At 36.0% G+C, this 15,890-nt stretch overlaps 2 protein-coding genes across 3 annotated transcripts; both read left to right on the top strand.

The window, feature by feature from the left end:
* Window positions 1-1,123: 1,123 nt before the first annotated feature.
* On the top strand, window positions 1,124-3,939 carry LOC129320016 (putative WEB family protein At1g65010, chloroplastic). 2 transcript variants are annotated; one of them, XM_054965144.1, is made up of 2 exons: window positions 1,124-1,348; window positions 1,641-3,939. In XM_054965144.1, the coding sequence occupies exon 2, from the start codon at window positions 1,693-1,695 to the stop codon at window positions 3,829-3,831; it is 2,139 nt and encodes a 712-aa protein (XP_054821119.1). In that variant the 5' UTR covers window positions 1,124-1,348; window positions 1,641-1,692; the 3' UTR covers window positions 3,832-3,939. The 2 variants fall into 2 exon arrangements, with proteins under 2 accessions (XP_054821119.1, XP_054821118.1); XM_054965143.1 differs by having other exon boundaries at window positions 1,527-3,939.
* Window positions 3,940-7,570: 3,631 nt separating this feature from the next.
* LOC129320517 (lanC-like protein GCL1) lies at window positions 7,571-11,693 on the top strand. Its single transcript, XM_054966010.1, has 5 exons — window positions 7,571-7,852; window positions 7,930-8,129; window positions 9,725-9,836; window positions 10,424-10,894; window positions 11,191-11,693. The coding sequence occupies exons 1-5, from the start codon at window positions 7,694-7,696 to the stop codon at window positions 11,530-11,532; spliced, it is 1,284 nt and encodes a 427-aa protein (XP_054821985.1). The 5' UTR covers window positions 7,571-7,693; the 3' UTR covers window positions 11,533-11,693.
* The last annotated feature ends 4,197 nt before the right edge of the window (window positions 11,694-15,890 follow it).

Raw genomic sequence — 15,890 nt, 5'->3', positions numbered from 1 at the left:
TCGAAGCAAGATACGCAATACATGTAGCAAAATATTAACCACGCGATGAAAGGAACTATGGCAATAATGTTGACTGGAGCCTGTTCTCAATTCAAAAGCTGAATGGAAGGATCTGTTCCCACGCGAGAGTGTCGTGTTGCAACACACACACGTGTGCTTGTTTCCCCATCGACATGCTTCGCTATATGTAGTCCGCTGAAATGAGGAAAGCAGACAAAACAAGTTAGTGATCCAGATTAGTCATCAAATAAGAATCAAGCAACCTACTCCATTCAACTTTTGAATGGAGTAAGTATCTTAATTATGAAATTGAATAAATTTCAATGATTCAATTATTATTCCCACAACTAGAAAACTCATAATTTTGTTGAGTAAAGAGAACTCATAATTTCAAAATAAGTGTTCATCCATGTTAAATTAGAAATATAGCATGATATATATATATATATATATATTGCAAAGCCATGCCAAGGTTTTGGAGAACTGGGAATTTTTGTCAACGCATCAACTACCATGAACTACTGGAGATGTCAAAGTATATCAAACCTCCATGATTCGGTTTTACTACCATATAGAACATCTAGAACCTTAAAGCATTAAGCCAAACCTTTCCTCATTTCATTTTTCTAAACTTAATTATATATACATATATTTAAAAAAATTAGTTGTGGAATGAGGCAGAAGAAGGAAAAAACAAGCAATTAAAAGAAAAGTATACGTACTATTCCGCGACCTATGACTAGCATAAATTTAACTGCGTGACACATATTTAGAAAAAATAATGGAGAAAACAGTAAAGAATGTGATAATAATATATACATCTTATTTGATCCAACAAATTACGTGTATACTCTTACGCGTAAGAACATTCTTCGACGACTTGGACTATGTAAGCCGGCTAAGAGCTGCCAAATAAGAAAATGAAAATTACAATGTTGAGACGTTACCAGTCCTGTGACTCTTGTCTACATACAACATGTGTAATACCGATCCACGATGAGAGGCATTGGTTTATTCCAACTGCCACGTAAGTAACAACGACGCATATTATGTTTAAGATTTTAATAATTCCAACTTGATTCTCATGAGTCTGTTCAATTCTATGATCAAATTTCTACGTCAGACCATTTCTAATCTCCCAGGCCGTAGGTTCCTTGGGGGAAACCCGCCATCTTCGCACCTCTCCAAAAACACACGACCTCCATCTCATTGCTCCCATTAGCATGCGATTTTCCAGTTGATGCTATTCTCATCTTCTCAAAAATTCAAAAAAAAAAAAAACAGAGAGAGTAAAAAATTTCTGAACGAGGATTCATCTTAGATCGTACTTTCTACCTGCAAAATCCAGGTAGTTTTTTTATTCCTTCAATTCCATCCACTTTTTTACATGCTACTCTGATCTTTGGTCTTGGGCATGCTCGTATTTTTCTTTGATGTCCGTTGTTTCATGCTCATGACGTTGCACCTGGAAAATATTGTTTCGTGCATTCAATTTGGGACACATCCCTGTGATTCCATCTTTACAGGCGCTATCACAATTCTAAGCCTGGACTTTGCGTTAGTCTCTTAGTTTTCTGCAACAAATCCTGGAATTGTTTTTCGCTCTGAAAGCTGACTGGGCTTGTTTCGAAACACCCTAGGTGGTTCCGGCGAAGAATTTATTTTGTGGGATAAATTGGCAAGATTTCGAGGATGCGTCAGGATCATGTTGTGAAACATGAGGACAAGCTGGATCAGAAGAAGGAGCAATTGTCTGATGTCGAGGAAGAAAGAGACTGTGCCTACTATGACCTCGACGAGGTTAGAAAAATGGACGAGGATGCTGACTCAGGGTTCGATGTAGCGTCCACTGCAAAAGCGCAGTCAGAGCCTCTGATAGGGTTAAATTCTTCACCGAAGGACCCTACATTGCATGAAGTGAGAAGAACGGATGAAGAAGCTAATTCAATACAAGACAAAGCGTCACTGAGTAAGAATTTTCCAAACTCGCAAGCAGAGTTGTCTTCACCGAAGGATGCAGTATCAGATGGGGTGAGAGAAATGGACGACGAGGCTAATTCAAGGTTTGATGAAGCATTACCCCCCAACAAACCTTCAGAGCTGAAAACAGGGTTAAATTCTTCAACGAAGGATGCGATATCGAATATGGAGGAGCAAGATGGTATGAAGGAGAATAACATAGCAGAGTCATTGCAGCAGGAAGCCAATAAGGAATTTGAACTCCGATTGGCGGAGAAACAGGCTTCGCTGGACGAAATGAAGAAGGAGATGGATGATGCTAGAGCGTTTGAGCAGGACGCAATGTACTTGCTTTCTGAGTGCAGGAGGCGGATTCATGAACTGGAGGACGAGCTGGACAAAAGTAGAGCATCCGAAGCGAGTCTCTATGAGGCGTTGGTGGTGCAAAAAAAACAACTTGATGTAAACAAGGTTCTTTTCGAAGAATCGAAGCCGGAGATTGCTTCTCTTGGAGATAAAGTGGTGAAGATTCAGGAATCTGCGCCATGCAGCAATGAATCCCAACCCTTACTTTCCTTGAAGAAAACAGAGGAGGGTAAGGGAGTTCAAGTTGAAAGCGAAAATTTGTTGAAATATGCTGAAGGATGTGACGAACTCGATCCCATGGGGGCCAAAACTATGCTTCAACAAATGAGCTTACTCAGAAACGAATTGGAGTTAGCAGCCGAGGGAGAAGAGAGAGACAATGTGGCCAAAAATCTACTTGAAGAATTAAACTACCTCAAAAATGAACTCAAGTTAGCCATGAAGGCGGAAGATAATAGCAAGAAGGCCATGGATGATTTGGCATTAGCGCTTAAAGAAGTGGCCGCAGAGTCTCGCCAGACCAAAGAAAAATTAGTAGAGAGCCAAGTGGAGCTGCAACACCGCAAAGAGGAAGCAGAGCATTTGAAAGCGCTATTAAATAGAACAGAGGACACCTACAAACAGCTTCTAGGAGAAGCAAGAAAAGAAGCTGAAAGAAACAATAACACGGCAGAGAGATTGAGATTGGAGGCTGAAGAGTCTCTCTTGGCATGGAACGAGAAAACAAAGGAGTTCGTGAATTGCATTAAAAGAGCTGAAGAGGAAAGAACAACGGCACAAGAAGAATGCAGGAGACTGCAAGAAATGCTTAAAGAATCAGAGAACAAGGTTCGGGTTTCAAAGGAAGAAAATCAGAAGCTACGAGACATCCTTAAACAAGCATTGAATGAAGCCAATGCTGCAAAGGAAGCTGCTGGGATTGCTCAGGCTGAGAATTCTCAGCTCAAAGATATGTTAGGAGCGAGGGACGAAGCGGTGAAGATGCTTACCCACGAGAACGAAATGCTCAAGATTCATGAAGCGGCAGCATTTGAGAATATCAGAGAGTTGAAGAGGTTGCTCGCTGAAGCGCCCATAAGGGAGTTGAAAAATAACGAGGAGAAGGAAAAACCAGCTGCTAAGGAAACGAGTAAAGGGAAGACGCATAAAGAAGGCGACAAGGAGCACAAAGAAGTCAAGAGTCTGAGCAAAACGATCAGTTTCAATCTGAAGGAAATCATAGCCCCCCATAAACAACCGCATAGGGAAGGAAACGAGGAGCCCATCAAAGAAACAGATGATGATGATCTCAAGGGTTCAATATTCGATGAAATAGATGGAGATATAGTAATTCCAGATGAGATAGACGAGTCGCAGCTTGATGATCCGGAAAATAACTCGCGAAAGAGAAGAGCTTTGCTACGAAGATTTGGCGATCTTATTAGAAGAAAAAGTACTCACACTCACAAAAAGGAACCTTCCATTTCCAATGACGAGCGTCTGAATCTCACTCCTCCACATCCATAGTCATTCCTCAAGTTGTTTACATTCTTGTCATCACTTGTACGCCAACAATTTGAATTTGGCATGCTCCTACTCACCAAAAGAGGTTTGGGTAATCAATAAAAAATTAAGATTTAGATAATATTAAATATAAATTAATTTTAATATTAATAATAGTAAAAAAAAAATCAAATGTGTATTATGTTATCAAAACAAAATCAATCAAAAATATTATATAATATTTTATTTAAATTATTTAAAATATTTTAATTTAATAAACTGTAAATGATACGGTGCAACTAGTGTGTGTAAGTATTTCTCCCTACTCGTCCTACTCGTGTCTCATCGTACTGAAAGCCCTTTTTTTGGTTTCGCCAATTTGCCTCACAGAAAATACCGAACATCCTTTTTTGAGGCACTTTCCAATATCTTATTTTCATTTTTGACCGGAACATCATCTTTGTTTCTTGAAACTTGACAGTGTGCACGTAAGTACAAGCATATTCTTATAAATAAATAAAAAATTATACGCGTCTATCTTGGAGCATCTTTATTTCTTCACTCATTTGTTTTTTTAATAAAATTAATAAATTTTAAGGTTTCTTAAATTTCAGTAAATCATGTTATAAATAAGTTATAAATAGAATAAGAAGAATAGGACTCACACACTTGCAATGAGATTTCATTTAAACTCTTAAGGGCGGAGCCACATGGGTGGGGCCTTCCCATCTTTTCCCCGCGGGGTTTTTTTCAAGTTTTAACAAAGGTATAGATTTTGAGCCATATGTCACGGGCTGAGAGTCTGGCGCAGCACACGGCGCCCGTGCGGCGTCCTGGAGAACCCCATAATCCTCAGGACAAGCCTTACCACGTACGGATCACACTGGTTTCGCCCTGCCATGGGCTCATCAGGGAGGCGGCACTAGCCCCCGACCAGTTGTGCACACAGTCCGAAGACTGAGGCATAACACCCCCAATGCTAATGTCGCCCCCTTTACCTATATTGTGCGAGGCTAACCAGCGGACCGTTCATTATCTTGGTCTTTACACGGTCACGGAAAATATCATCCGTGACATTCTCCCACACCTAATCTAGCACGCCCTCGTGCTAGGGGAGAACGACTCCGCCCAAGGATCGTACGTACAGTACTGCCACAAACACACCAGCTTACTTGCTGAGTGGCCACCCGAGTCCTGCACTCTTTGGACCCACTCGCACCCGCGAGCCAACAGGAGTGGAGTCAACAACGGCCAACCTTCCCGCCCGAGTCCCCACTTTTGGACCCACCTGCTCGGAGGCCTTTCTGGAGCGGTGCCGAGGCCGACCAGTCCCAACGTGGGACCCCACGCGCACACGACAGTAAAGTACGTCCTGCTCTGATACCACTCTGTCACGGGCTGAGAGTCTGGCGCAGCACACGGCGCCCGTGCGGCGTCCTGGAGGACCCCATAATCCTCAGGACAAGCCTTACCACGTACGGATCACACTGGTTTCGCCCTGCCATGGGCTCATCAGGGAGGCGGCACTAGCCCCCGACCAGTTGTGCACACAGTCCGAAGACTGAGGCATAACACCCCCAATGCTAATGTCGCCCCCTTTACCCATATTGTGCGAGGCTAACCAGCGGACCGTTCATTATCTTGGTCTTTACACGGTCACGGAAATATCATCCGTGACACATAGCACTTCGCTATCGATGCCAAAATAAAAAACAAGAACGAAAAATCCACTACTCCCCATCCGAACTGTGAAGTTCCACCAATAAAAATCTAAGTTCTCTCACCTCTCTCTCTCTCTCTCTCTCTCTCCAAATTGGCAAATCCATTTTTCCATTACTCCCTTTAGATTATGATAAAAGTTATTATAAATTAATTTACATTTTTTAAAAAGTTAATTAAATTTTTAATTTTTAAAAAATCTTTGCACATTTCTAATCATACCCTTGTGTTGAATAAATAAAATATTTGATTTATTTCAGAAACCATTGATAATTACTTAAATGGAATATAATAAAGTAAATGTATAATTATATATATATATATATATATATAAAACATATCTAATGCCTTATATTTTACATTGATCGGGTGAGGGCCCTAAACATATCCTTGTACAGCTATAGATTCATCAACCAACTTTTATATAGATAAATCTTAAGTTGTTTAGAGCCCTCACTGCACTCTTTCTCCCTCTAAGAGCTCGTTGTCATTCTCCTTTCTATAAGAGTCATACATTGTGATTAAGAGAAAGTAAAATAAGAGAAATGCATTAATTTTCAAAACCTCAATGGAAAGTCATGTGTGTATAAGAGGATTGCAGAGTAATTCATCAATTTCTCTCTCTCTCATTTATAGTAAAATTTAACTGGGGGCGAAAATTGTATATTACTGTAACTTAATTTTGAGATAAAGAAAGGGAAAGTAGAGAATAAAAACAGGTGAGATTGTAGGGTTATTTGAAATTGTTTTTATTTTATTATTTTAAAAATTTTAAAACTGAGTGAAGCGTTTTGGCTCCCTCGAAATTTAAAGCTGGTCCCACCCTGTCTAAGATACTTTATTTCCCTCCCCCCTACACGAGGAGGAAGGTGCAGGGAAGACATCACGAGTTCACGACAACGACAGATTAAAAGAAAAGCTCACATTTACTCACGAATTTCACGTGGTCGCTGCTCGCTGGTCCTCCAAGGCTACAAATCTCTGGCCACAAATATACATACATACATGTTAAGTTACATATACACAAGGCTACAATACGAAATCACATACAATGGCACCATTTTACAATGTTAAGTTACATCCTCTTCGAATCTCCTCTCAACGTCTCCTTTCTCGTTGTCTCTTAGCGTGCTTAATCTTGGTCATTTAAATAATGTGAATGCTTGTAAGAATATAAGTTATAATGCTCCATGTATATCATGAGGCTTTTAGAAAGGAAGGATGATAGCAAAGCCCAAAAAAACTAATGATAATTACACCAGACAAAAATTTATAAAAAATAAATAGTAAAAATTAATTTAGATAATTACAAACATTACTTCCAACAATAAATTTAAAAGTATATTTAAAATTTAAATATTTTATTCTGTATTTAAAATTTTTAAATTTGGAATTATTTAAATAAATATTTACAATTTATTTTTAAAAAAATCATTGGGAACTTAACTATTAATAAATCCCTTTTTTACGGCTTAACTGTCATCCTCTTTTTCAAAATATGTATTTGAACGATAAAGAGTTTATTTAAAAAAATTTAGTATTGCCATTCCTCTTTTTTTTTTTAAAGCTTGGTAAAATATTTAAATTTTGAAAAGTAAATTTTAATTTATAGTTAAAATTTTTGCTTATCATTATTTGAATAATTTTATCTCACAAATCAATTTTTGTCGAAGCTGTAATTATTATTAGTTTCTTTTTTTCTTTCTTTTTTGGTCTTTATTGTCATCCTCAAAAAAAATAAAAAACATTGCCGGGGTGGGGCGGGGAGCATTTTGAAGCTCCAGATTATTTGAACGGCCAAGATTAAGGACTCCGAGGGATAATGGGAAGGGAGACGCTGAGAGGTTCCAGATCCGACCCTCTTCTCGTTTCGGTTTCTGACAATCATAAAAAATCTTACCCAGAAGCAGCACGCGCTTGTAATGCATCAAACGGTCACGTTTTCTCCTCAGACATATTGGCGACGTGGCACACGGGCGTAGCGTCCCCAAATGCACCGTCAATCCATAGAACCACAACTCGACATATTCCTAAATGGTAACCGATTTGCCGTCTTAAGGGCCTATTGCCCCTCATGTCCCGAACCCAGGGAGAGTAGATATCTGTTCGGTGCTCCATCTTCTTTTCTCGCAATTGCCAAACCCACAACAGAATTTCAGATCAGACAATGACATCGTCGGTTTTAGAGTTTCGGTCCGCCGATGGTCACGGTGATGGCAAGAGCGAATCGTTGGATTTCGCCACTGAACACATGAATCTGACAACTAAGAGCCTGTCACTTCCCAACGAGACTTTTCTCAGAGCGGCAATTTCCCTCAAGGATCAGGTAACTGCCATGTGCTCTGTGGTTACTATGCGTGAAAATTCGTGCTTCGGCGACTCTGCCTGAACTGTTCTGCACAGGCGGTGCAACTTACTTGGAGAGAAGCCCTCGGCGGAGGCGACCGTACGGAACTGGTGGTGGACCCGACGGTTTACTCGGGTCTGCTCGGCACGGCTCTTACCTGCCTGAGATCGTACGAGGTCACCGGTGACAAACGTGACTTGCTATTGTGCTCGGAGATCGTGGACACGTGTGCTACCGTTGCACGTGCCTCCTTCAGGTAACTTCCATCCGTTTCAATTCATTCATTGGCTGCGAAAATGAATTTGGACCCTCCAAATCTTTTGCATAATAAAAGACAGAAAGGGTTGAGGGAGGGAAGTATAAATTGAACTTATTTCAGCATGCCATCCTCTCTTCATCTTTTTTCAATTTTATATTTTAAAAACTAGTTAGAAAAATTGGGCGATGCAGTGTGAAAGCTGTGTAACGTGATTCTGGAATGCAGCAGCACTTTTCGTCGGGGCTTGTTAGTTTGGTATATATCTGTTTGGAGGTCACGGCTGCTGCAATATAAGAATTTAAAACCCTTCTAATCTAAAATCTAAATGCTCTTCGTTTCTTTCTATTTTGGTGGTTTGGAAAACCTTGATGCTTTTACTGCGGATGTTTTATTGTGTTCTGGCCAATGGTCCTAAAGTATTGTGGGAGTTTATTGCATGACTAGTATGAATTTTTTTTTATCGAAAAATTTTAGACGATTTAAAATATGATTTTCTAATTTTGCTAGATATTTTCAGTTTTCATATCATTTTCGGAGATTAATGATGATTAATTGATTATGACCGAAAGTCAAATTAAAGTGAGATGAATACAGTACCTTCATGCCAGAAAAAATACACAAAATTGGCAGACAATGATAGAGAGATAGGCTCTAAAAATCTACTGGATCAAGTTGCTCGTAGATAATAGTCCAAACCATGTGCCTTCTGACTGCTGTAATCACCGCGGTTTTCTTTTCTACCTGTGAACTTAACAAGTTTTGGGGGAGATTGTTACAGCAAGTTTGCATTATCTTAGTTTGCTATATATTTCCAGCTTTTCATATCAGCGATGGAGGCTCTAAGGTAGTAATTAGTCAGCTTTAATAGGCTTGTTTGAAACCTATTCTGAAAACAGTTTTTTTTTTTTCTTCAGAACAATAGAAAAAAAAAATTTATTTGGTAATGTATTTTTAAAAAGTATTTTGGAGAACTTTTAAGATGTTCTGTAATTATTGTTTTGAAGAATAAGGAAGAATGAAAAAAACACTTATTTTTATTATTTTTTTATTCTTGAAACATGTTCTACAAAAAAAAATCTCAAAACAATAAAATAAAAATAGTTTCAAACAGTCCAATATCTCTGATTTTTTCCCAGTTTGCCCCATAATTGGTGGTTGAAAACCTTCCAGGTCATCTGCGTTGCCAATTTCCAATTCATCTGGCCTTACCGAATAGTACTATTTAAGAAATCCGTCTCCTCAAAACCTTTGATCCTATTGTCATAAAAACAATATTATCCTATATTTTCAAAGAAATATTTTTTATAATCATTCAAAAAAATATTTTAATTTTGTTAAATTGCACGAGCACGACATATTTTTCCCCTTGGCATCTTCTTTTAGTAAACAAATATATTTCTTGTCATCTGTTACCAAAAATATATATATATATATATTTCTCATCATCTAAAATTTGCATGTGCTAAATTGAATTGGAAATTAATTTTTCATCTAGACATTGGGGAAATCCGCGTAATTTTTTTTGATTTTAATTAGGTTTTCTTTTATTCCTGTATTTTCATCTCTAATTGGGAGGATACCACGGGTTGCAGGCATGTGACGTTTTTGTGCGGTAGAGGCGGTCTTTACGCTCTTGGTGCCTTGGTGGCTAATTACATGGGCAACAATCGAAAGCGGGACCTGTTTTTGGGTTTGTTCAATGAGGTAAGATAAGATCATGCCACCATGGCATGTTTTGAAGAAAATCCGCGGAATAGTTTGTTTTACTTTACCAAAATATCTGCATTGGCTTCATGTTGGCTTCATTTGTGGTTCTTCTTCACCGATGCATTTTTTATGCTTGTTTTTTAGCCAGTTGTGCGGCCCTGCAACTTGACCTTGGCGTCACGTTGAAGGGAGCCTTTTTATCTATAGGAATCTTTTGGTTGGGCAAGCCAATGGAGAGATGTCATATGGAATCGCTTTTTCTAGTGTCTGGCATATGTTCTCTTTTCATTGGACCACGCTTGGATTCTCTCATCATTGGATCCAACTCCATGGCACCCAAAAGAAATGCGATAATAAATGACTTAAACCAGAATCCTTGGGCGTCAAAGTTGATGTGAAGTTCGTGACAAGAAGGGAGAAGGGGGGGGGAAGCATGGGGTGATCAATTTTCAGATAGCAAGATTTCTTTATTTTATTAGCTAATTATACAATCTCAGGCTTATTGTAGTCATCAAGTAGGCACTTGTTCTTTGGGATGGATGGTGGTCTGAGAATCTGCATGATAACTGATAATTTATTCATAGGTAGCAACAGAGAGAGCTCTACCTGTTGGACCTGAGGAAGGTGGTTTTGGAATGTCATATGATCTTCTGTACGGGCGAGCAGGATTTTTATGGGCTGCTTCATTCATAAAGAAGCATCTTGGAGAAGACGCAGTGCCCAATGATATTCTGATGCCCATAATAGCTGCTGTGTTGGCTGGTGGTAGGGCAGGGGCATCTAATAACACTGACTGTCCATTGATGTATAGATGGCATGGGACCAGGTACCTCGGCGCGGCCAATGGCCTCGCTGGTATCTTGCATGTCCTTCTTCATTTCCTTCTTCCTGAAGAGGATGCTGAGGACGTCAAAGGAACTTTGAGATACCTTACGAGTAAGCGCTTCCCTCACAGTGGAAATTACCCCTCAAGCGAAGGAAATCCTCGGGATAAATTGGTGCAATGGTCTCATGGTGCCACTGGCATGGCCATCACCTTGTGTAAGGCAGCACAGGTATGCTACCCAATACTAATTGTCCTGCAGAGCTTTTTTCTTTCAGGGGTTGGGAGATTCTTGCGTGCACATCACTAGCTGGATATGCAAAGAATCATGAGAAACTCATCAGCAGAGGCGTGTTAATATCTAAAACATTCAGCTTGGGTAGTTTCTCATCTGCTCCTTGTTGAACCAGCTAGCACAGAGTGCATGCAAGAATTTCACTCATTACCTAAAATGCGCCTTCGTGCCATGGTTGATATCTGGTTTCTGCAAAAGAATATCTGGTCATTACCGTGGTTCTCTGCCCTCAGGTGTTCCCAAATGACAGGGAATTCCGAGATGCGGCAATAGAAGCAGGGGAAGTTGTGTGGAAGAGTGGACTGGTGAAGAGGTTGGGACTTGCCGATGGTGTGTCTGGAAATGCATACGCCTTCCTTTCCCTCTATAAACTAACAGGAGAGTATATGTATGAAGAGAGAGCAAAAGTGTTTGGTGGTTGCTTGTACGATCGGACTAAATCTCTTAGACCGGAGGGCCAAACCGGAGGGGGAAGCAGTGCGTACTCTCTATTCCAAGGTCTGGCCGGGGCTGCATGCCTTTGGTTTGATCTGCTTGCTCCCCACAATTCCAGGTTCCCAGGCTATGAACTATAGATGATAACGGACAATGTTTAAAATTATGGAACGAGGGGGGTCCTATATGGATGCTTCTGTCGTTTTAAAATATCTGTTGTTTACATCATCAGAGTTATGTATACAAGTTTTAAAAAATGTGTTGAATAGTGTAACTGTAATAATATAATGATATTTAATTACATATTGTAGTATGTAGACTCATTTTAAAAATAATTTTTGTTAAAATTTTAAAATGGTAATTGCTTTATTGCTTGATTAAGACGGTTATTTAATGCATGTCTGGCACTGCCTCGGTGAAAATAGTGTTGGAAAAATTCATTTTTTTTTTTCAAGTTTTGCAAAACTAACCACCTTTTTGTTTTGGGATAATCGAGGTTTGAGGAACCAAATCCAGTTTGATCAATGTAACCGAGTGTCTTGTATCTTTTGGAACGGAATTTAAAAGTGAGATTCATTTTACTGAACAATGTGGAATAGCAATCTAATTCTTCACGACAAGAGAACTTACGGAATCGTTGTCATATTTTGGGTTGGGGGGTGGGGGGATTTTTTAGTATCAACAGAAGAAAGCGGGGGTGCTGCCGGTAGAGGATGGCCTCTGCTTAAGGGTACCTTGGGGGGGAAGGGTGGGGGTGGTTTTCCCCCAAGTATTGGGACCCCACAATTTCAAAAAATGCAAAAGGATGGATGCAACATAATAACTTTTCAGGATATTGCCTATCCTAATATTATTCTCATTTAAGCACGCTTAATTGCAAAATTCTGATAGGATTCGATGCATTATTACTGGTATAGCCACAACCCATGGGTGGGGAAAAGAGTAAGAGGGAAATGACGTAACAAAGCTGGGTGTTTCCCCAAGAAAAGCACCCACTTGCTCCCCTTGTACGTCATGCTTGCTCCACTTTTAATTCATGCTTCCTCGACTATCGACCTGTGTAGCACGCTAACAGTCAATGGCATGAGGATGATGGTAATCGTATTGCCAGTTAAGAGAAAATTATGGTTAAATGTTACTGATAAAACTTGAATTAATAATAATTAGGTTCTTCATAAAATTTTATGAAAATATGAGTTAAAAATATTAATTCAAACAAAAAAAAATTAAATTTTAATTATAACTCTCAAATTATAATCAAGATTCCTGTTTATAATTGAACAAATCAACATTTACAGTTTCTATTAAAAATAAAAAAATAATGAAAAAATGACAATAAAATTCCACCAAACTGTAAAAATGACAATAAAGTTTTTTAAAATGTCATAATTTTTTTAAAATTTTTAAGTATTCTTTTAACATTAATGATTTTAAGTTAAATGATTAAATTGTCTCTTATTTAAAATAAAAATAATGATTTTGTCTCCATTTTTCTTATTACAACTTTCGTCTAAATAGTCACAATTTTTGTTCTGTGAATCATAAAAATTAAATAAGAAATCATAACTTTTCATAAAAAAAATTTTTTATGATTGGTAAATAACTTTTTGAAAATAACTAGTCCTAATCACAAAGGAATGATAACTTACAAATTGCCACATGAAATTTTTTTTATTATTGAAGTCCAAATTTTAAAAATAATCAATCACGACTTTTGTTTAAACAATTAAAATTTTTATTATGTGAATTGTAAAAATTAAATAAAAAAATATAATTTCTCACATGAAATTTATCATTGAAATTCAAGTGTTGAAAATAATTATTTACAACTTTTGTTTAAGCAATGATAATTTTTATTTTGTGAATCACAAAAATTGAACAAAAAATCACAACTTCCTACATGAACTTGTTTTTTTTTATCTTAAATAAGAGGTAATTTAGTCATTTAACTTTAGATCATTATTGTCATAAAAGTTTTCAAGAACTTCAAAAATCATGATATTTCGAGAGATTATTATTTATATATTTTGATAAAATTTTAGTATCATTTTTTCAAACTTAATTGTCATTAATTTAATTATCTTAGAAAATTTAATTGCTTCAACAATAACATAGTCATCATATAACTAATAGGGGTTGGGTCAAAATGAGCTAGTCCCTTCTAATGTAATGAATCAAAATTTAAATTCTTATTGACCAAAATTACTCACATTTAATGTTCAATCGTATCTCAAACATAATTATTTTTAATAAAAAAATACTTGTAAATAATAAAACAAAAGTGTTATAGTCGTCATATTGATTTGATGATTTAGAGGTCTCTTTCATTTTTAGTAGCACAGGATGGCATTAACTCCATCATCCTTCTTTTGAGAGAGGGTTTTTCCTTTTCTTTATCTCATTTTCTCTTCACTTCCTCCATCTTAATCATTCATTAATTTTATAATTTTTTTAAAAAATATTTAATAAAATAATATAAATAATTGAGATGGAAGAAGTGGAAAAAAAAAATGAGGTTAACAAAGGGAGAGACTCTCTCTCGCCTTCGACCCTCCAATTTGACATTCTTTCCACTGTGTTTCGCCAGTTACGTCCCCGGCGGGGCCCCCAAAGTTTTGCACATGCCCCTTCTTCATTGCCATCGTACTTTTGTCAACTCTTCTTCTCATTTGTACCTACTCCTAATGTTTCTTTTTTTGGACAATCCATCTCAGTTTTTAAAATGAGAATAAACCACACACCGAATTCAAAAAGCCGTTTAATCATAATTTTTATGATTCAATTAATTATATTTATGATCAAGTATATTTGTCATAATAATTAAATAAAAATAATATTTATAAATTTTAAAATTATAAGACATTTTTAAAACAACTCGTTATCTGAGAAAATAAGATATTTTGATAAAAAAATTAATATATAATTTAAATCTTGAACTATTAATTTAAAGATGATTTGAATATTAAATTTTAAATATATTTTGAATTTAAAACAATTAAAGTTGGGATTTTTATTAGAGATGATTTGTCCCCATCGCTAAATTTAGACAAGCATCCATCAAAATGGAGTTTAACGTGCGATTTTCACTAAATAAAGATAGGAGAGAGGGGGGAGTAAAGTTTAATAAAAATTATATATTAGATCCTAATTTTTAAAAATTTGACTTATGTTTGTTAAAATTTAACAATGTGGGCAAAATTGTCACAACTTTAATTGTTTAAGATTTAAAAATTAAAATATATCTTTTAAAAATTTAAAATTTAAATCATCCATGAATTTATAGTTTAAGATTCAAGTTGCATATTAACTCTTGACAAAAATAAAGGTTATTAATAATTTTTTAATATCACTCACCCTGTATATTATATTTATTTAATATTCTTTTATAAATAAAATATTACTTTAAAAATATTTTTAAATTTTAAATTTTTATTTTAATCAAATAAGATTGTAAAGTGTTTTTGATAAATATTATTGATATATATAATTTTATTTAAAAATATATTATAGATTTGAATGAAAAAAAATATTATATGCATTTGATTAATATCTATATATAATATTACCCACAAAAGTAGGGTCTAGCTTGGATTGATTCGTCACAAAGTCAAATCAAAATTTGAATTTCATGGAGAGATGTTTGCATTCAATTATCAACCATATTTTAAATATAATTATTTTTAATAAAAACACATCAATAGTGAAAAAATAAACATATTTTTTTAGTTTTTATTATAAAATATTTTTAATCATTTTATATATTTTTAAAAAATTAATTTTTTTATTAATATCAAAAAAGGGAGACACTTTTATTCTTATTATTAATTTTAAATAATAATATAATTATATTAAATACCTTCACATTAATTAAAAATAAAATTAAAAAATAATTTAATTATTATAAAGTGTATTAAATTTTAAATTAAAAATTATTTTTAAAGAGTGTTTTATAAATAGGATTAGAGGGGTATAATGTTGAGAATTTTTTTTTTATTATTTATAAACGTCCAATTTATTATAATGTCGAGAAATGTCAATGCAAGTAGTCAGAAAAGATTCTTTCAAATGCTTGGGAAAGAAAATGTCAAGATTATAATAAAAGGGAATGGTTTTGGGAACAGTGAACACTGGGGATAACTTTTTTATTTATTAAAATAAAATGACATTATGCCCCTCCCTTCTCTCCTGCTGCCAATCTCACCTTTTAATTTTATTTCTCACGCCTCATTAACAAACTACAAATCAATAGCTTTCTCCTCTTTTTGAAAATAACCAACTTCTGCGCCTTCTCTTTCTTTCTCCAGGTCCTGGCTTACTTTTTGGTTTCTCCCATTAACCAACCTCGCAGGACCTCAAGCCCTTGCCTTTTTCTTGCCAGTGAGTATTTGAAGTGGTTTTCTCAGAACTTTGTGCAAAATTTTATTGTCAGAAAGGGAAAGGTCTGTTGGGATTTTAAACATCTGTCTACTTTCATCTAAACATTCTCCGTGGTTTTTTA

Source organism: Prosopis cineraria, unplaced genomic scaffold, assembly GCF_029017545.1.
Source record: "Prosopis cineraria cultivar Desert tree isolate PC_DT_omini unplaced genomic scaffold, ASM2901754v1 PC9, whole genome shotgun sequence".
In the NCBI taxonomy this organism is placed as follows: Eukaryota; Viridiplantae; Streptophyta; class Magnoliopsida; order Fabales; family Fabaceae; genus Prosopis; species Prosopis cineraria.
The sequence above is the reverse complement of the archived record's forward strand: the minus strand, read 5'-3'. Positions and strand labels throughout refer to the sequence as shown.